Source organism: Arvicanthis niloticus, chromosome 2 (assembly GCF_011762505.2).
Source record: "Arvicanthis niloticus isolate mArvNil1 chromosome 2, mArvNil1.pat.X, whole genome shotgun sequence".
NCBI classification, from domain to species: Eukaryota; Metazoa; Chordata; class Mammalia; order Rodentia; family Muridae; genus Arvicanthis; species Arvicanthis niloticus.
In genome coordinates, this window is record NC_047659.1 from 13,313,511 (window position 1) to 13,333,697 (window position 20,187).

At 42.0% G+C, this 20,187-nt stretch overlaps 2 protein-coding genes across 4 annotated transcripts in view; one reads left to right on the forward strand and one right to left on the reverse strand.

Annotated features, from left to right (window-relative positions):
- Positions 1-341: 341 nt before the first annotated feature.
- On the reverse strand, positions 342-20,093 carry Rbm18 (RNA binding motif protein 18). 2 transcript variants are annotated; one of them, XM_034494489.2, is made up of 6 exons: positions 19,948-20,093; positions 17,013-17,141; positions 10,086-10,212; positions 7,087-7,173; positions 5,192-5,277; positions 342-2,250 (listed from the first exon to the last, which is right to left on the reverse strand). In XM_034494489.2, exons 2-6 carry the CDS (start codon positions 17,123-17,125, stop codon positions 2,091-2,093), a joined length of 573 nt encoding a protein of 190 aa, XP_034350380.1. In that variant the 5' UTR covers positions 17,126-17,141; positions 19,948-20,093; the 3' UTR covers positions 342-2,090. The 2 variants fall into 2 exon arrangements, with proteins under 2 accessions (XP_034350380.1, XP_076784729.1); XM_076928614.1 differs by having other exon boundaries at positions 17,013-17,131; positions 19,948-20,087.
- Positions 20,031-20,187, forward strand: part of Mrrf (mitochondrial ribosome recycling factor) — a 55,283-nt gene continuing 55,126 nt past the window's right edge. For both annotated transcript variants that reach the window (XM_034494486.2, XM_034494487.2), the window contains exon 1: positions 20,031-20,170. The gene's annotated coding sequence lies outside the window, so the exon portion shown is untranslated. The remainder of the gene's footprint in view (positions 20,171-20,187) is intronic.

Consider the following 20,187-nt stretch of genomic DNA (forward strand, 5'->3'; position numbering starts at 1 on the left):
AATAGCCCGGGTTAACACCTGTAATTCGAAGCTTCTCATCAGACCCTTTCAGAATATTTACAATGTGCCCATTCATTCTGTGAAAACTTGTACTTAGAAGGAATGTTCATGATACATGCAGGGACTTCAACCTCCCATTTTCCTTTCAGCCACCTGTGCCAGGAGACCACTTAGTCCCCTTCCTCACCTTTAGTGGCAAGGCTAGGCAGGCAAAGGGATGAAGAGACCTGGCCTGCGGAGCCTTCTGGAGAGAAGGCACTTGTAAGTAGCACATCACATGGAACGAGTCTGCCAGAGAGCTGTGATCCAGGCCGTGGATGAAAGACGTAAGACCACAGAGATACTGTCTTGCGTTTATTCACATAGAGGGGTAAGAATCGGTACAAATCATAGACATTGTTTAAATACAAATAAATAGTTCTAGATTCTAAAGAAACAACTCTAGATAATCCTAAGTATTCTCTAGATTCCTATTAAAAATAGAAGGCTATTGGCATCAAATTCTGCTCCACCACAACCCTTTGAGAACTTAAGGATGAGATGGTGAATTCTATATTCTAAGAAGTCACCAGACAAACGGGAGCCAGTGTTCCCACTTCCCTGAACCAGCTCCCAAGTGGAAGGAGAGTTTCCTGCATCACAGATACACACAACTGATAAATCTGGGACTTATTCAGTATCTAAAGAGAGCTAAAAAGACTGGCCTTGGGAAAAGCAGCAAGAATTCCTCTGAAGCAGTTCGATGGATTCTGAAACCCCAGAGGTCAAGTTAAGTGTCTTAACCCCGGGAAGACTTGAGTCTCTACAACCCAAGCCATCATGGGTGGCACCTGTGGTGAGCGACAATGATCTGCTCAGTGAAGAACAGTGCTGCTAATGAAACAGTCTGTCAGGCCTGGCACCAAAGCGATCAGCACTGAGCTGAAGAAACACATTCCCAAGGCTGTCTGTTTATGTATGTCTCTATTCTACCATATTCAGTATGTCCAAAGAGACAAAGATATCTGCAGAGAAGCATGTTGTCAGAATAACACTCATTTTTAAGCTGTGCAGTCTTCGGAAAGGACAGAACATGTGTGGTTGTTACGTTCTTGGTGCCTGAGCACTGGCTGCTGGCTCCTGCTGCTCACTGCACTTCCCTTCTCAGCTGCAACAAGGTCAAAACTCAGCCCCATACAACTGGGAGAGAGTAATGGTTGAGAGTGACCAAAACAGTAAACTTTAGGTTTTCAAAGAAATTCTGCTTTTCTACTTAGATTGATCATGATACAATTCTAACCAGAACAATCTCATGCTATAAAACAATCTCATGCAGTAAGTGTATTAAAATCCAGGTTAGTAATAACATTTGGTATTATAGAAGGCAAGGTCATTCAGATTCAAAACCATGATCGCCAAAGGATAAAAGCTGGATTTCCAAATAGAGTATTTGTTGTGGTATAAAATGTTAAATGTGATTCTACACTTTGTTGACATAAACAATTTTAAGACATACAGCACACTTCCCTAACTGAGATTTGGAAATAATAAGCATAATCCTTAAACAGATTGCGACAACATTCACTCATGGGGTCAGCTGCTTTTTGCCAAGAATTCTTTTTAGTCCAACTGAAAGATTTCCACGGTACATTCTCAAACAGTTCTAAAAAATGACTGAAAATGTCTCTCACTTCCCACCCTCACCCTTATTTTTTGTTTATGTTGAAGAGATGTGTACACATAAAAATGCTAAAAGTTTTTGGTGGATGTTAATAAATTTAGTTTCCTGATTTAAATAACAACTTTGTATGCTTGTTTTTCTCTCTGGCACACTGTGTTTCTGGAGTTACAAATCCAAACAAAGCAGCCAGTTAGAGCATCTCAGTGTTTAAATCACAGTTGGATACATTCCTATTTATTCTGGATGAGGCTCAATTCCACACATAGTTCAGGGAAGACACATCCATATGAATACCCAAACACATTATGTCACCGGCCCTAACGAGAGACTGCGCCCTGTTGGTAGTACCATTCACATCTACAAAGTACAGAGGCGAAGGACTTCAGACGTGGAGACCATTTGCTTCTGCTGCTCTGGTAATTCAAGACCATCATCTTCGAGACTTCCAGGCTGTTCTGGAGTAAGGAGTAGTCCTTTTTTTATCAGGAGGTTTAAAGTAGGAATAAACAGGCGCTGCTGGGTACTCTGCATCAGGATTTTCTGCCATCATTTTCAGCTTTGCTTCAATGGCTTTTATCTTTGCAGTGACACTGGAAAAAGCACAGCAGAGGGTCAGAGTGGACCAAGGTATATTCAGAAAATGCTTGCATCTCTCCCCTTCTTATGCTGATGTGTGTTAGGGAAGCAACATGACGTAAAATTATAAACATGAAATGAGAAAAATGAAGCCTGAAAACCATTTATATTTTTATAAAGTAAGCTCAGGTACAGTTTTGCATGTCATATGCCCTTACATATCTTGAGACAGACTTTAGGCAGTATCTCAGTGCTTGTCAGAAAGTAAACAAAAGACAGAACTGACAATGGTGTTAAAGGTAGGTTCTATTTATTTATTTATTTATTTTTTTTTTGGTTTTTCGAGACAGGGTTTCTCTGTGTAGTCCTGGCTGTCCTGGAACTCACTCTGTAGACCAAGCTGGCCTCGAACTCAGAAATCTGCCTGCCTCTGCCTCCCAAGTGCTGGGATTAAAGGCGTGCGCCACCACCGCCCGGCCCGTAGGTTCTATTTCTTATTTTGCAAACGTTAAATGGCTTGTGAGTGAGAGGTGAGATGTGGATACAAACTGGCTCAAAGGCCCATGTTATTAACTAATACACACTACCATACCTTTTCAACCACCGAGTAATATGATTATGATTATTATTTTTTAAGAGATTGGATCATGTCTTTTTTTCTCTCAAAAAAAAAGAAAACTTTTATTTTATGTCAATGTTTGGCCTGCATGTATGTGTCTGGTACCCCCAGAGTCTAGAAGAAGGCATCAGATCCCCTAGAACTGGAGTCACAGATAGTTACGAGCCACCATGTAGGTGCTGGGAATCGAGTTTCTTTTTGTTAACAAATAGGTTGCAATGAGCCAGACAATCACCACTGTCAGGACTTTATTGCTTCTAGTCCTCATAATAACCCAATAAGGGTTACCTTCAGGATTTTATGGGATAAATACAAAGGGGCATAAATGTGCCCAGGGTTCAGAAGGCTAATAAACTGTGGGATTAGGATTCAACCTGTTTCTTTGTCAAAAGGTCTTTATTTTCCCCTGTGCATCAGAGATGAAGTTGTATAGCTCTGCAGACACAGACAGGACAGAGTAAGGGATGCTGCATAAGACATGAGGTACTGACTTCTGACTGGGGCCACTGCAGCCCCTGCACCAAAGTGCAAAGCACTCGAGGCAGTGTGCTGCCTCACAGATTCCCCATTTCTCATTCTTGATGCTGTCAACAGTCTCTAGCGTGTAAGGAGTATCCACATGTTCTTCTAGAGATGTGCAAACAGCATATAGCAGTTGAGCATTACCATATTATTTTTGTGGGCAACCAATTAAAAATTAAGTCAACAAGAAGGGGTCAAGCATGGGAAAAGGTAGATGCTTTCCCCGTATGTATGTATCCAAACATCATGTGGACCACACAAATACATGCAATTTTTTGAAATTCATGCTATCAGTAGAAGTAGCCCTACGCTGTATTTCTAAGAGCATTACATTGTGCTACAAAGATGTACTTTGGTCTTTCTTCCATTAATGAGACAGTGAGACCTCAATCTGCACAAGTCATAGGGAAATACCCTCCTCTACTGAAGCACAGTTATAAGTAGAAAGATAAAGACTGAAAGACTCTTGATTTAGAAGTAGATGGGAAACACCAGGCTGTGGTAAACAAGCTGCGAGTACAGAGGGAAAGTTAAAGCCATGTTCACTCTAGCAGGGAGACCACTGAGCCTAAGTTAGAGAGTGGTATAGGAGAGGTATGAAGATCTCCTTGGAGATCAATCTGTGACCAAGGAGCTTTACATTTTATGGGATGATGATACATGGATATGAGCTCTCAATGACTGAAGAAATCACATTTATTTTCTACGTAATTATTTTGAATCTCTAGACCATCTCCCTCCCCCTGGAGTTTAGTGAGATGCTTTTAACTCTGTGTGCTTCAGGAAAGAGCACTTGTAAGGAGCACATGTTTCCTTCCTGTCTGGTGTTCCATCCAAATAGGTATCACAGAGTTTATAACCTTGCACTAGATTGAGTATAACTGTTGACTTCCGATCCATGGGTCTTTCCTCACATACCTTCTGCTCTCCTGAACAGGCTTTACTATGAATCTTGACATGTATAACCTGGGGTATTTTGAAGTAGTAAGTCAAGGATGGTCTATCAGGCCTGTTTTTAAATTCTGGTTCTGTTACCTTTCTACCAGCATGGTTTCAGCAGTGGCATTTCACTTTTCTAAACTTCGGTTTTTTCATATGTGAAGTGCTTTTTATGGTATTAAAGTATATACTGTAAATAAAGTACTTAGCACAGCTCTTGCTGTAGAAGGTTCAATAGATCCTGACTACTGTTACTGTTGTTGTTAACAATTTTCCCTAAGCTACAGTGCAAAGAAAGAAAAACAAAAACCAACCAAACCCCGCACCACACACACACACACACACACACACACACACACACACACACACACACAACTGCTTCTGTTCAACCACCCACTAAACTCTCCTTCTCCACTCAACTCTTAGTGGCCCTGGTTTGAATTAACTCCAGAGAAGCAGCTGACAATCCATACAAACTGGAACAAAACTATTATAGTTGCTGCAAGGATACAGAGAATAAAACGTCTGCAAACATAAGAGAGTCCATGGTCAGGGAGGAATTAGTATATAATGAAAACACCAGGGACCGAGGACGTCTCATTAGAATGCTTGTTTTCAGGGTAAGGGCTGTGTGTGATTTATCTCACGGAGCAGTGTGTGACCACTAAATCTGTTCTTTCTTCAGTGAATGAATTCTATAAATGGTGGTACTTTTGGATCATGGTGGAGGAGTGTAGAAAAAGAGGAAATATATACTGAATGTATCTCTCTCCACACATCTGTGATCTACTCTACATTAAGAGCCTGTAGACTCACTGTACTGTACAGAAAGTATTTACAAATGGTCAGTGACAGTCCTACAGATGTTGCCTTACCTGAGGTTAGACTGAGCAGGTTCAGTGCTTGAGGATGGCTCAAGACTGATGGGAAGGATCTTATCATTCTTGTTATGATCATATCTCTGAAAGTGAAAAAAAGGGGTAAATTATTTCACATAGGCAGGAACAAGCTCTGACAGTACTACACAAGTTAAAACAGGCCAATCCTATCTAGTTTATCACCAGTCTATTTCTAGACAATCTTAGGTCTGTTTTATATTTAATATTAATGCAAAAAATTTGTAGAAATTTTCTAGAAAAAGAAGTCAAGAAAAAGCTTGTATCTAGTCATTAGTCTTTTTTGGGAGAGAGGAAGAATTTCCCAGCTAAGAATTTCATTGCTCAAATTCACAGGTGGCACAAATGCACGGGGGGGCTGCCCTCTTACATTCTTAAAACTGCCATACAATGCCTCGTACAGTATTTGTTTTATTTAAAACACTTTAAAATTCTGTTAGATTCTGCAAAGTACCAAGCCTAACACTCAACTCTTAATAGGCCTGAGTGGAGAAGAGGAGTGGTAACAACATTCAGTAGCGGATACAGAAAACATTACATAGGAAAGGAGTTGAATTTGATACCAGATAATTACATGCTTGTTGTGAAAAGTAAGTGTGGTACTGAAGAGCAATCCTGAGTCTTTGGTCAGAAAGGAAGCACAAGGTAGAGATTTCATATGAAAGACAGGGTGAAGGTGATCTCCCTGCTTGCCTCTTCATGAGATGCAGCATGGAACACAAGCCCATGAGACAGTTTGGCAAATGAACCTCAGTTTCATTCTGAGTAAAAGCATTCGGTAAGTCTGTGTCTTAGACAGAAGGGTGCCTGGCACATCATGACGTGAGATGCGCACGGGTCTCACAGCTTACACAACCACTTCTTAGCAGGGATACACTGTTCAGATGTCAGTTTACTCGGAGTTCCATTTTTTATAAGGGGGAAGTGTGCTGGGAAGCAGGCAGCATGCCTCACATCAGAACCTGGGTTCATCTAGCTAAGAGCAGAAGCTCCAGCTCTGACAGCTGCAAATCTGTCTGCTGGCAGGTTTGCAGCGAGGGTTGTCTCCGAGGACTGTTAGAGTTCACACGTCTTACCACCCGTGTGCCAGCTGGAACAGAATTCCTTTTTGTTTGTTTGGTCTGTTTTTTTTTAAAACAGTTTCTTTTTGTAGTCCAAGGTGTCCTGGAATTTGCCCTATAGACCAAGCTGGCCTCCAACTCACAGAAATCCACCTGCCTCTGCCTTCTAAGTACTGAGATTAGAAGTGTGTGCCCCCACAGTGTGGCTACAATACCTTAAAAAATGGCCACAGTTTTACAGTACCTCTCCCCAGGAGACCAACTATAAATGGACAGGGCAGTGTGCCACTTTTCAAGTCCTGAAGACACGCAAACCCTGCAAAGTTCCACAAAGCCACACTCTAGTCATTCTCCCAACCTCTGCAGGAGATGGACTGCAGTGCTTTAAGCACAAAGAACCTACCTACTTCCCAAGAGTTTAGAATAAACACACATAAACTCTCCTTAGAGATGTGAGGCTGGGAAAAGTCTTCTAATGTCTATAGTGACAAGTTTTTAAAATATTTTCCCCCCTCCCAAGAACAATTCCCATTTAAAAAAAAAAAAAAAAAAAAGGGAGGTCTCAGTATATACATCAGTCGAGTGCAAAAATCAATCAAAGCAGGACCTGTGAGCATGTGCAGAGGAACAATGAAGGAACTTACTTCCTCTCGAGAAGCTTTCAAAAGAAAAGTCTGGCAAGACACCTGGTAAATGCCAGCACAGGAGAGCAAAGCATGGCAGTGGCAGACAGTGGATGGAATGGAGAGCTGGGGGCTCTTCAGGGACGCAGCCAGGATGAGGTGATCTGCCGTCTGTCTCCCTTAGACTTACCTTGACTTGAGCGTGGGCCCACCGTACAACCAGCTTCTTAGACAGTGCCAGCTTGCCATTGAGACACTGGATGGCTTGTTCTGCCTCCTATCCAAGACAGGACAAGAGTCAGTCAGAAACTCAAATGCGTATTAGTTATCTGTATTCTCATAGGGCCTCAGGAAGTTTTGATAGCTGGGTTTCAAACCAAATTGTTTTTGGTAACTTGGCTTATAATTCAACTTGGCTTATAATTTTGAATGATAAAACAATAACATCTCAAATTATAGAAATGAAATGAAATTTCAAATCCTCTGTCATCTGTCGGCAGTACAGCGTTTGGCAGGAAGTTTCTGCATATGTCAGATGTAAAATATGGTGACTACTACTTGTTCCCCTGGGGTGGCTGTGAGTCTTCAGAGGGCATGAAAAGAGGGAGGCACAGAGGAGGCACTTCCTGTGTGAACTGACAGCACTGTCCTCTCAGGTGCTACCTTTCTACACACATGCTTTCACTGGTATGCACACTACATCACGAACCTGTGCTCACTCAGGAGCTATGGAGCCATATCCTTGACTATAGCTTCAAGGATAAGAAAGAAATCAGGCTAGAAAAAAAGCCGGGCTAATCCAAGAGACTGAACAAGGTATCTGTGTGAGTCAACTTATGCACCTGGTTTTCAGAGCACAAACTCTCCTGACCCTTTCCTGATCAGATAGAGCAGCAACAAGGTTAAAAAGAATGCCTAAAGCTTGAGAAGCCACTTCAGCAAACATGGCTGTGCTTTCCCATCCTGACAAACCACTGGTATCCACGAGGCATTCAACTGAGTGTAACTCAAGTGTAGTAGGGTGAAAAGGCCCAAAAGGAAGACTGTTAACAACAGGGAGTGTTGAGGCTGAGGCTGACTACACATCAGCACAGCACTCTGGTACCAGCAGTGAGTCTCAGCCTCAGCAGCCATCCACAGACATTTACTCACTACCCACTGTGTGTCAGGCTGTAAGAATGACCCACCATAGCATACAGAGTGCTAGACACATGCAGGACACATGCTTTTTCATCTGCAGAATTACAGTGTTCTTAATGTTCTCTTAGCTCTAAAGTATCAGCAGCAGTAGAGGCCAACAAGAGATAAATGTTCTAAAAGAACAACTGCCATCTCTGTATATTGTTTCAAAGTTCACAAATTTAATACTAAATGCCAATAGTACTGTCACATGTATACTTACATATCCTCATAGTCTCCTCAAATTGCAAAAGAGAACCTCTTTCTCCATTTTGAGATAAAACTGAGGCCGAAAGAAACTTGATCAAAGTTTAAAAAATAGAATAAAAAATGCTGGAATATAAAGCATGTTTTGTGACTATGAGTCCAGGGTTTTTAAATAAACAAGTGTCCCTACCATGACCTCTGGTTTTAGTTGTCGGCAAGAATCCTCATCACTCACTCTATCAAGGAAAAACACTTAAAATGGTTATCATATGAACATCCTTTAATTGCTTCCAAAAAGGAACGGACAATTAAAGTAACAATATTTCATTTGTTGCTTATGATATCTGCAAAAAATGAGAGGAAATAGAAAACTTTGAGCACTGGTGAGGACAAATGATAACCTTGTGAAATCTTAGAGCTCTCTGACACATCACTTCTGGCAGCTCTGTCTTTCTTTCCTTACTCTGTCGTCCAGGCTGCCCTCCAGCTCTCAGTCTTTGAGCCTCCCCAGGGTTAGATTTACAGTCACGTACAACCATGCCCAGTGCGGCAACTACAGTAAGGAAGATTATGCCTTTGCCTCTTTTTTTTTTTTTTTTTTTTTTTTTTTTTTTTTTTTTTTTTTTTTTTTTTGGAGACAGGGTTTCTCCATGTAGCCCTGACTGTCCTGGTACTCACTCTATAGACCAGACTGGCCTTAAACTCAAGAGATTCATCTGCCTCTGCCTCCTGAGCGCTGGGATAAAGCTCACCACTATGCCTGGCTAAAAGTGATGTCTTTTGGTGATACCATTCACTCTACATAGTTAGAGCTATAATGATACCCACTCTATAATGTTTATACAGTCAGTCACTGCTAGTGATTCAAATAACTATCAATTGGGGTTCAGGTAACATAAACCCATATAATAATATGCAGTCTCCAGAACTTAGAATTTTTTTTTCTTTTTGTGAGACAGAGCCTCACTATATAGCCTTGGCTGGACTGGAACTAACTATATAAGACCAGGCTGGCTTCAAATTCAGAGATCCCACCTGCATCTGCTTCCTGAGTGCTGGGATTACAAGTGTCACCATCCCATGCAGCACCTGATGCTTACTTTTGAACTGTACTCCAAGACACACGTGAAACATACAAATCTGTAATACAGGTTTCTGAAGATCAGCATGTGTTATTGAGCAGGGTTATCTCAGTGGTACTTATCTAGCCAGCATGTATTAAACCCTGGGTTCAGACAGGCATGATGAAGCATGGCTTTAATCCCAGCACTGAGGGAGGCAGAAGCAGGCATTCTGTGAATTCTTCACTCTGTAAGGGATTACATAACGAGGTTGTCTCAAAGGAAAAAAAAAAAGGGAGCAGATGTATTGGCCTTGGGTTTAATCTCAACATCACACAAATAAAATTTATACAAAACTTTTGAGACTGAGATAAACAATTTGCCTATGTGTATATAAATTTTATATGCACATGAGTAGTGTGTGTGGGCCCATGCATGTGCACATGCAGTGGTAAGGTCAACGTTCAATGCACTCTTCCACTGCTTAGCACCTTGTTTTTTGTGGCGGAGTCTCACTGAATCTGTAACTCAAGAGACTATAACTCTCTTGAACTCAGGGAGAGGATGTTCGTGTAAGCTGTACTACTTAAATTCACTGGTGGAAGGACGAAGCCTTTAGCTCAGTGCGAGGCACACAGAGAATAACCAGACGTGACTCCTGCTCATGCAGTCTGGTGGTCAAGAGATACAGAATGGATTATGACAGAGTGCAGACTAGAAGAGGCAGAGGGAGTTTAATTACCTGCTTAGTTTCAAAGTTAACGAAACAGTACCCTCGGGGCTGGCCCTCCAAAGCACCCGACTTGTGGAAGAGGAAGTCAAACTGCTTCACCTTGCCAAACTTCTGGAGGAGCTTGAGGAGGTGGTATCTGTGGAGACAGAAGAGCCATGAGTTCACTCAGGGAATGCTGCTGGCTGCTCAGCCTCAAATGCAAGATAAAAGATGGAGGTAATTTATCTCAGGCAAAAAAAGTTCCCTAGCCAATGCCCTATGCTTTCCTCCAAACTGCTGTTAGTTTATTTGGGAAACAGGACTGTTTGCTGCTATTTGGAATGGGAACTAGAACGGTCATGCCTATGCATCTGTCCAACACAAAATACCGAACAACAAAACCACACCTAACAAACAGCTGTCTGGCACACAAGCACTGTTTGTTTTTCTTTTGGAGCAAAACTCAAAAATAGTGTCAATCTATTTATTTTTTAATTTCTTGGCAATGAAATAGCTTTTATGAGTATCTGTAACTTCATCAGAAACACACACACTCAAACCTGCCCTGTATCAAAAATAAACAAAGTTGCAAAACCATCCCTATTCACACATACAAAAGCCAGTTCTAAAACAGCTCGCTATGCTATTAGACTTCGTAGCTAATCATTAACCACAAACTGAGAAGGACTCTGCTAGGATCCACACCACAGTTAGTGGCACTTCCACAGGACTTAAATGTGCCTGGAAACTAGGACAACATGGAAGCCAGACAAGACTGAGGCTGCTCTCACCAAGTAGGGAACACTGGCCAGCTCTGTGAATCAGCCAACCGCAGTTCCCCTAATAGACTGTACACTCTGGGGTATGGTCAAATAAGAGAGTCAAGGAAGGAATTTATTCCCAGCAGAGGTTCACCCCAACTATTGCTTTGCCATTCTGCTTTTCTCTTTCTTATGGACCCCACTTATAACACTCATTGGTTTCTATAAGGTTTTTGAGTTGTTCCGACAGATGAGGCCTTAGCAGGTTGCTGTGGCCATTCTGACTTCCTGTCATCCGATGCAAGGGTGAGACAAACCAACAGTTCTCCCATTTCCTTTTCCTCTGGCCTTCCTCCTGGCATCCTCTAAGCTATTCAAATGAAGTCAAGGCTTTCTCTAAACAATGCTGTCCCCTTGATACTAAAAAGGTATCAGCCCACATGCTAAATGTGTTACTACTCGGAATTCTACCTCATGGGGAGTCAGGAAAGTCCTCACAGGCACATTTATATTCACATTGTTTTCTAGGAGAAACACACCAAAAAGTATATTCTTGAGCAAGGTCTCTTTTGAGAAGCATAGATAGGAAATATATCACATGTTGCACTAAATCTGACACTAATGTGTAATCAATAAGCAAGTCCATCATAGTTAGTCAGGTGTCTGATATCACTGCAGGAAAGATCCAATACAGGTCTAGTACTGGGATAAGATGAAAGGTTCCCAAGCCCCACTGTGGATAGTAATCTGGTTCTTGAACTAGTTTTGAAATGGTAAACAACCACATCCTGGTACTTAATTACTATCTCTCATCAGAAGACCTCAATTACCCAATGAGAATACAGGACTCTTGGGGAGAATTGGGAAACACCTCAAACCTGTTTTTGATTATCTGGACTGGATTACAGCAAGGCTGTCTCCTATACAGGCTTTAGTTCATAGCCGCACCTGCTCTTACTACACCCATTCAAACCTTCACACCATGTCAATGCCACAAAATGGTGGGTAAAATCCATTTAAGTCAAAACAAAACTTAAGGCTACCATGGCACGGCTATCTTCTCATTAGCTCTGTTCTGCTAAATAGCAGGAAGGTAACGCGATTGGCATTTCCTAGGAAATGAATTTTAATTTACTCAGGAAAAAAATGCCAACAGATTATTCATTGTAAAGCTAACAAACACATGCTGCCTGAGAAGTGTGACCTTAAGATTCCAGGAACATCTGCTTAGGTCTGTGTCTTTCAACTTCTCTAAGATTTCTTTTCTTGTTTGATAATTTCTTGAAATTATCGGAACACTGAAACAAAAGGAATGAAATGTTTACTACTTTGCTTCCTGGAGATGGGGACTGCAGGCTTAGATAGTGAAAAAAGCCTGAAGCCTCTTGCTTCCACATCTGCAAGTACTTTCATCTGCTGCTGGAGTACGGGAGCTCGGTCCTCATCAGCCGGCCTGCTTCCCTTAATGAAATGTGCACCCTGCTGCCTTTGGGAGAGAGAATTGTATACTTGTCCCTCACAGGCTTCTGTAACCCAATCAGTGCTTTCTTCTTCTCGTGAGTCATTAAAGTAGCCTTCCTGCCTGGTGGCACAGAAGCAATCACCTGAACAAATGCTAAAACAGATACCTACTATGTGCCACGGACCTCTAGATGAATAAAATTGTCTTCTAGGTCCTCAATGTTGGTTAGAGGGGGAAATGCATAATCTCAAAGGGGTTGCTGGGGTAGGGGAGGGGAATGTAGGAAAACCTGAGAAAGGGGGACATCTGAATGCAGTTAGTATGAGTGAGCATAATGCAATGAGAAAAGTAAAGTCTTGAAGAGAGTAGAGAGGAGGGACAGATCATGAGAAATATGTATACAGGACATTTTGCTTTGAGGTTACAGGAAACAGAGAGGCAACAGAGAGCCAATGAAATGACTTTTAGGATTTTTTTTTTTTTACTTAATATATAGTGTTTTTAGATAAAATTTTCTTTATAGTGTATAAAAATTACTATGAGAAGAATCTATTTGTCCTGTGCTATACACCTTACTAAATGTTTTACTGTTTCAGACTTAAGTAAGCAAACAAACATCATTTCATGCAAACCACTGGCTATGAAGGAAGAACACGGAATGGGCTGAGAGAGAAAAAGTAAACTGCTGCTACAGACTTATGCATCTACTTCCAGTGAGTCCTGGTTTACCCAGTTAATCCCCAAAGGTCAGCACCAGAAGGACACTTGCACCTGGTGGCTCTCCACTTCTTGGCCTTTAAGTTGACTGTCTGTGCTGCAAACTGACTTCTTCACCACTACTCTAGGGTCAGGGTCAGTAGGCCTTGAGGTGTTTACATTCCCCAGGGAAGACCTCTCTGGGGCTGAGACTGAGTTTGAGCCCTAGTGTTATAAAACAAAATAGCAATACCCTTCAGAATCATCTTTCCTCTCCAGTTTTCTTCAATCCCACTTTTCACATCTCAGATTCACCCACCAATCTCCAAGTTCACTGTCCTACCTGTGTGACAGTGGCAACAGGTGAGTATCTGCCAACTAAGGTGCACCCTCAGTCTTGGCCCTTCTAATCTACCTTGCATGTGTGCAGCTGAATCCCCCACTAAAACATTATTGCTTTGGTATCAGGTTCTTGTTAAAATGCTCGGTACTTCTACATGAACTTCCACTTGTCGGAATACAGTTTGAAGAGCCCATCTTCACCTGGCAGGACTCTACCCACCCAACTGCCTTCACTGCCATCTACTACTCACCCTGGCCTTAGGCCAAATGGTCCTTTTGGGCCTTTTGGAGCCTTCTTAACCCTGACTTACATACATTCATGGTTCCCTCTCTGCTTAGAAGGCACTATTAAAATTTCTACTGATGTTCTCTCTCACTTACATACAATGCAAGTTACTTTCTTATTTTATAGAGCTCATTTAGTATTTGAATAAGAAAGCCAGCACTTAGTACAGAATGTCAATCAACATCTAAAATACTAACCTTTTGGTTTCCCTGCTGAGATTTAAAGGTAATGTTCTAAGCTTATAGTCCAGGTCTCACAGTAATTTAGAAGTTTCCACATGTTTAAACTCAAAACAGGATGCTTTAGGTCATGATGATTCAGTTACCCTGACTACCAGAGCATCTGAATAAAGGTACAGTTAACTAGGAGGAAGAAACTAGAGCTATCATAAACTGCTCTGTGGACTGAGCCAACTCGTGTAACTTTCCCTTTCCTATAAAGGATGGCTAATCTGTTCCACTCACCTAGGCTGTTATGTGGTAAAATAAGAGGACTTCATAGAGTGTTAGTCAGAGGAAATGTTTCTGTTATTCAGTTGAACATTCTCACTTTACAAACCCATGAGTTACAAAGAAGTTGAGGAATTAGAACACAGTGGGAATTAGTGAGATTTAGACTTGACTACTGCTGTAGGAGCAAGTGCCCATCACTTCCCCAAGATCTACTTAGTCAGGTGAATGCCTCTGGCATACAGCATAGTCGTGACACAGCAAGCAACGATAAGACACTCTATGTTCACAAAAGCTCAATCTTACAATATAGCAATATTTGGTAGTGGTTGTATTTTAATTATTCATGTAGGCTCAGATATCTAACACGGAAGAACAGGATCCAAGCGTTTATGTAGCTGAACTGTGTGTAAGGAATCACCATGATCACAAAGAGCATACATAATGTTTGAGTGCCAGACTGTCATATTCTTGAAAAGAGACTGAAAGATGTCCTAGTATAACTTAAGAAGAACCCAGATTAATAACCAAAAGACACAGATACACAAAGATCAACCAGAACTAATGACAAAATAAATGTGGGGAAAATGAATGACAGACTGCATTGTTCAAATGCTGTTTGAAAAACTACCATCAAGGCTGGACATTGCCTACTGGTTCAGACACTGGATGTTCTTCCAGAGGACCTGGGTTTCACTCTCAGCATTTACATGGTTGCTCATGACATCTGTAACTGTATTTCCTCCAGAAGATCTGCTGCTCTCTTCTGTTTTCCCAGGGAACTAGACATACACGTGATGCACCAGACATATATGTAGCCAAAAAAAAAAAAAAAAAAAAAAAAAAAAAGCTGTGTGTATAAAATAACAAAAGCAAAAAACCACCCCTACAATTGTATCAGATACCCTTATAACAAGTCCTGGCCGTTTCCCGAAAAGAAGCAAGAGAATGTGTTGTTAAAGGACAAACACTCAAAGCAACTTCTGAAAGACATTAAGAAATAAGGCTAAGGAGCTGGGATACAGGCATATGAAAGAGAAAATAGCACAAAGTGGCAGCAGTTTGGTTGGTAAGCTTAATTAGAAAAACTGGAAGACATTCTGCAAACTTCCCTTACAAGTCATCAGAAGATCAGAGGTTTGGATTTAACTGACAACACAATGGCACGTGTTCACACTCCTTCAATGCCGGGGAGCGACTGTGTTCATTACTTAACTAGGTTCACTATTTTCTGCCCTTTGAGGATCTAAAAGTTCAGGTATTTGAGCAACTTGAAGGAAATAATGTTTCCACAAGATTCATGAAATTTAGCAAAGTGACACTAAGCTTTCAGGTGAATGCCATAAGCTTGGATTGGCAGCTGTTTAAAATGATGTAACAAATCGGTTTGTTCGAGACAAGGTAAGGAAATCATACAAGGAAAATAGAGAAAATTGTTTTGACATTACAGAAATAGGGATACTACAGGTACAGCACAGCACTTTTAGCCTGACATACAGCTGGTGTTTAATATCTGCCTTTGACTCAAACATGGGAAAGTCTGTATCTAATCAATGTTCCTGCTAAAGATGTAATTCCGGAACACACTCATATGCTCATTCTGACATCAGCCCCAGGGCAGATGCCCTGTGAGCCCCTGTGACAAGCAGCAGGACGGGAGCAGCCCAGGAGCCTCATCACAGAGAACTATGGCCAACACAAGTGACACTGTTTCCACACTTTAGATTTCCATTTTGACAAGGAGCAGTGGGAATGGAAACCACTCTGGGGAACATGCCCTTATAGCCTGCGTTTTAGATGATGGAAAAGCTGATGTGAAGAGAGGACGGTAATAAACACAGTCCACACTCCAGTGTTCCCATGACCACAGTGACATGACATGAAAACAACCTATCTTCAGTAGCACTGTAATTTATACCCAACGGTATCTACATTTATCTGATTTGATTTATCTACATTTATCTGATTTATCTGTGCGGGCTTAGGAGCGAAATTCTGTGTTGTGACATAAAATTACAACTCTTTTCCTCTTTCCTATCCCCAATCCTTAAATATACCTCATCTCATCTCAGACTCAAATGAGAGGGTTCCTCTCTCACAGCCTTGTGTTTACTTAGCCTACTCCAGGAATAATTTTAGGATTGCTGGTTTATTCCATGATTGCTTTAAGTACTGATTCCACGTAGACAGTCTACTCACCCCTCACTATTCTGCCACCAGCCAGCACCAGCATCCTCACCCCTCCTGCCCCCACTGACCTAGTAATTCTCTGCCAAGACACTCCTTTTCACTGTACTGGGTCTGATGGAACAAGTGGAAATCTGAATTCAATTAGTAATGTAGTCTTGGGCAAGGTAATTCTGCCTCTTAGAGCCTCATTTCCTTTACTGTAGAGAAAGAGAGTTGATGGTGTCAGAGATCCCCAAGTGATCACGACCCATGGAACCTGTTTAAACTGCTCAACATGGTGCTGGGCCCCCAACAGGTATTGGAACACGTAGTAAATGAGTGAAGAGCAAAGGCATGAGGGTGATCTCCAAGGTCCCTTCCCACTCACTTTCGATGGTTCTGTGGCTGCTCATTGCCATCAGTCAAGTGGGGTCCATATGTTTAGTCTTAAAGATCCCAAGACTATTTCTTGTTCCTCCATTTCGGAGACAAAATATACCTCAGGTTGGTTCTACAACAATTCTCTAGAAACGCAGGGAACAGAGTTGAACAGTTGGCAAAGAGTCCCACTCTTTGTTGACTAGGAAGAAAGAGGCTTATGCTTGAAGGAAACCAAAGTTGGGTCCTCACAGGTGTATGAAAAATGGGAACAGGCTAAGAACAGTATCATGTCTCCTTTAGAGAAAAATTCCAACACAAATGAAGGGATCAAGATGATGCCACTGCTCTGAAAAGTCTCCTGGGCATCCACAGCAGATACTCAATCTCTCTGCACATGGCAACTGGACTTACTCTGTGATCTTGGGGTCCAGGTTGCCAATCCATAATCGGTGTCCTTCTTGTAGAGAGCCCTCTGAAAGGATGGATGCATTCTCCAGGGGAAGAGTTTTGGTTTCTGCTTCCATCAATCTCTAAGAAATACTAAAGGCAATGTGAATATTCAGGCAGGAGAACAAAACAATTTTTTGTGAACACGAGACTTCACATGCAATCCAAATATATATCCAAGGAAGCATGCTCTCTGGGCAGTCTTGTAAAGGCCTGTTATTCCCCAACCGGGGCCCTGGACCAGTTCCCTTGGGACAGCCCTTCTGGCAGCCAGAGTTACCTTTTAGGATAAAGAGGTACTGTTGTGTGGAGAGTCTTAAGTCTTCCTGACTGATGCAGGAGGCCAAAGGCTCTATCACCACATAATACTCCAGAAAAAAAAAAGGGGGGGGGCGGAGCCAGTCTTGATGGCGTTGAAGGGAACAGGCATGGAAGAACAGCTTACTTCCTGTTCTTCTTGGAGCAATACAAGTAAAGTGAGGAGGGGCACACAAACAGGAGCACAGATTCTGGAGTTAGGGCTGGATCTGAAAGCAGGCTGTGTGACTTAGTTAATCATCTCAAATCTACAGGCCTCAATTTCCTCAAATGTAAAATTAGAGGCAACCATTCTTATTTTACAGGACAGTTGTGAAGATTAATACATTAAAAAAAATCACTGTATTTAACAACAGTAAGTAGTCAATATATATTAGCTATTGATCAAGTTTTCTGTTTTGGTAATAACAAGAGATCATTCTACTTAGTTATTACAGTTCACCATCTGCTTTCTTTGTGTAAGTTTCGCAAGTCATTCAGCAACTCTTCAGGGTAGTTCCCTTATGAGGACAGCAGCTCACTAAGGTCCATAGCTCTGCCAAGTTCTACTCCTAAAGCCTTTTAGAACCATGCTTCTCAGAAATATTCCAGAGTGATAAACTATGACTACTCTTCATTCCTGAAGCACCTCACCTCACAGAAAGGAGAATAACAACTGTGATGGAGGCCGTAATGAAAAGAGCAAAGAGCCTGGAGCCAGAAGACTCTGTGTTAAATTGTTTCATTTCTACTGGAAGTTATTTTTCTTGGTACCTAACTTTCCTTGTTCTTATGTACTTTATGATCATGCGGTAGGGGAGTGGGCTGTGCTATCATGTAGCAGAAACAGTGGTCAGAAGACAACTTTCAAGAGTTGATTCGCTCTTTCTTCACTGTTACTTGGGTCCTAGGGATTGAACTCAAGCTGACTGGGTTAAACGGGAAGCACATTTACTGGCTAAGCCATCTTGCTGGCCCAGTTTCTTTGTTTCAAAGAAAACTTTGAGGGGCTGGAGAGATGACTCAGCAGTTAAGAGGCCATGTTGCTCTTGCAGAGGACCCAGGGGTTCAGTTCCCAGCACCCACTTGGTGGCTCACTACCTCCAGTTCCAGGAGATGAAACAACTTCTTCTGACTTTTGCAGTCACTGCATATATGTTCTGCACATACATAGATGCAGGCAAAAGGCTCATACACACAGAGTAAATAAACCTAGAAGATCTGTAAAGATAAACCCTGCTTTTCTTATTAAAGTTGCTACAAAAAATGAGTTTATAGATGAAAAATGAGATTTTAGTAAATATACAATATGATAAAGAAAAGATAAAGGGACAGGAAAGATAGTTGCCTATACCGGACTACAGACCTTCCTGCTAGAAAAACAACAAAGACAAAAAAACCCCAACCAACCGACCAACCAACCAACCAAACAAACAAACAAAAAAAACCCAAACCAAAACATGTATCTTCTGTATCTAGAAGTGCTTCAAGCTCAGCCTTGTACAAAATACTCCCCATTCTCAGAGATTTTTGAAAGGGCGAGAGAAATTTAAAAAAGAAGAAAAGGCAAAACATTGAAGTAATTAATGATAGACACCGAGACAGATACTATCATTTAACAACTCCAGTTTAGTTCCCGTATGTGGACAGTATCTCATTGAGGTATGTGGCTCTGCCACGTTCTACTCCTAAAGCCTTTAGAACCATGCTGAGAACTCATCCAGCACTGAGAAGCGTGATGTGACTGGGGGTTGCACTACTTTAGACTGAGAAAGCTGGATTTGAATGCTACAACTTCTGATGTTCTCATGTCTAAAAGCAATTGTAATACCAAAAGATACTTAAAAAAAGCCAGAGGCTATGTTTCAATAGGAAGAATATAAGACATGAGGCTAGAGAGACCTGGACTCAAAATCAACTTTTCCAATTACTGTGCCTCCAGAAACCCCTTAGGTATCTTTCTCACATTCTCTACCCCTGCCACTTTCCCCCTTTCCAAATAATGTGAATACAATGGGTTATTTACTTTTTGCCTATGTCTCTAAAATAATAAAAGCTCTCACAGCATAGGGCCTTGATCATGGTTCTATGCTCAGTATATAGTACACTGCCTGACTCAAAGTTGGCACTATTTTCTGAGAATGAATGAAACAAGGTCAATACTCTTCTTTCCAGAGAGGGAGACAATTATTCCTACATCACGTGGTCATTTTAAATAAGAATATACTTACAGCTCGGCCCATGAATATTTGAGAAATAGTAAAGTCTAATTAGTATGTGACGATATCAAGTCTTTTGGGGGGTTGCAAAGGCGACAACTCCTTAGAATAACAAGTTCACAAAATGCCAATCTACTCCTCCCAGCTGAGCTGTATCAACTCTAGAAGTCAGGAGGGGACTGGGGACGCTTATTCCTACACGCTAACCACGGGGTCAGGCCAGCAACCAGGGTTTCCCCGATTCCTGGCAGCGAAGTCACTAATGGGATTGTTATTTCCGGCCAGAGACAGGACAATCCGGGGCGGGGCCTAGAAGCCTGCGGGTGAGGGCAGTCTTCGCCAAGGCCTCGCGGCCAGGATGGCGCTGATTTTCAGGTACTCACCCGCTAGCTTCGGAGCTGTGCCCTCAGCTCATGCCCCAAAAGCAGTCTCCGACGCTGGGGTCCGAGCCAGGGACGTGAGGTTACTTCTGCCGAAACACCGCTCGCCGCCCGGCCGCCCGTGATGCGCTACGCCTGCGCCGCCGCGCCGGCCCGTGACGTCATGACGCCCGTACCTCCGCCTCCGCTGGGCCGCGTGTGTTTCCCTATAATCCCGCTGTAGCTGGTGAGTGGCCTCGAGGG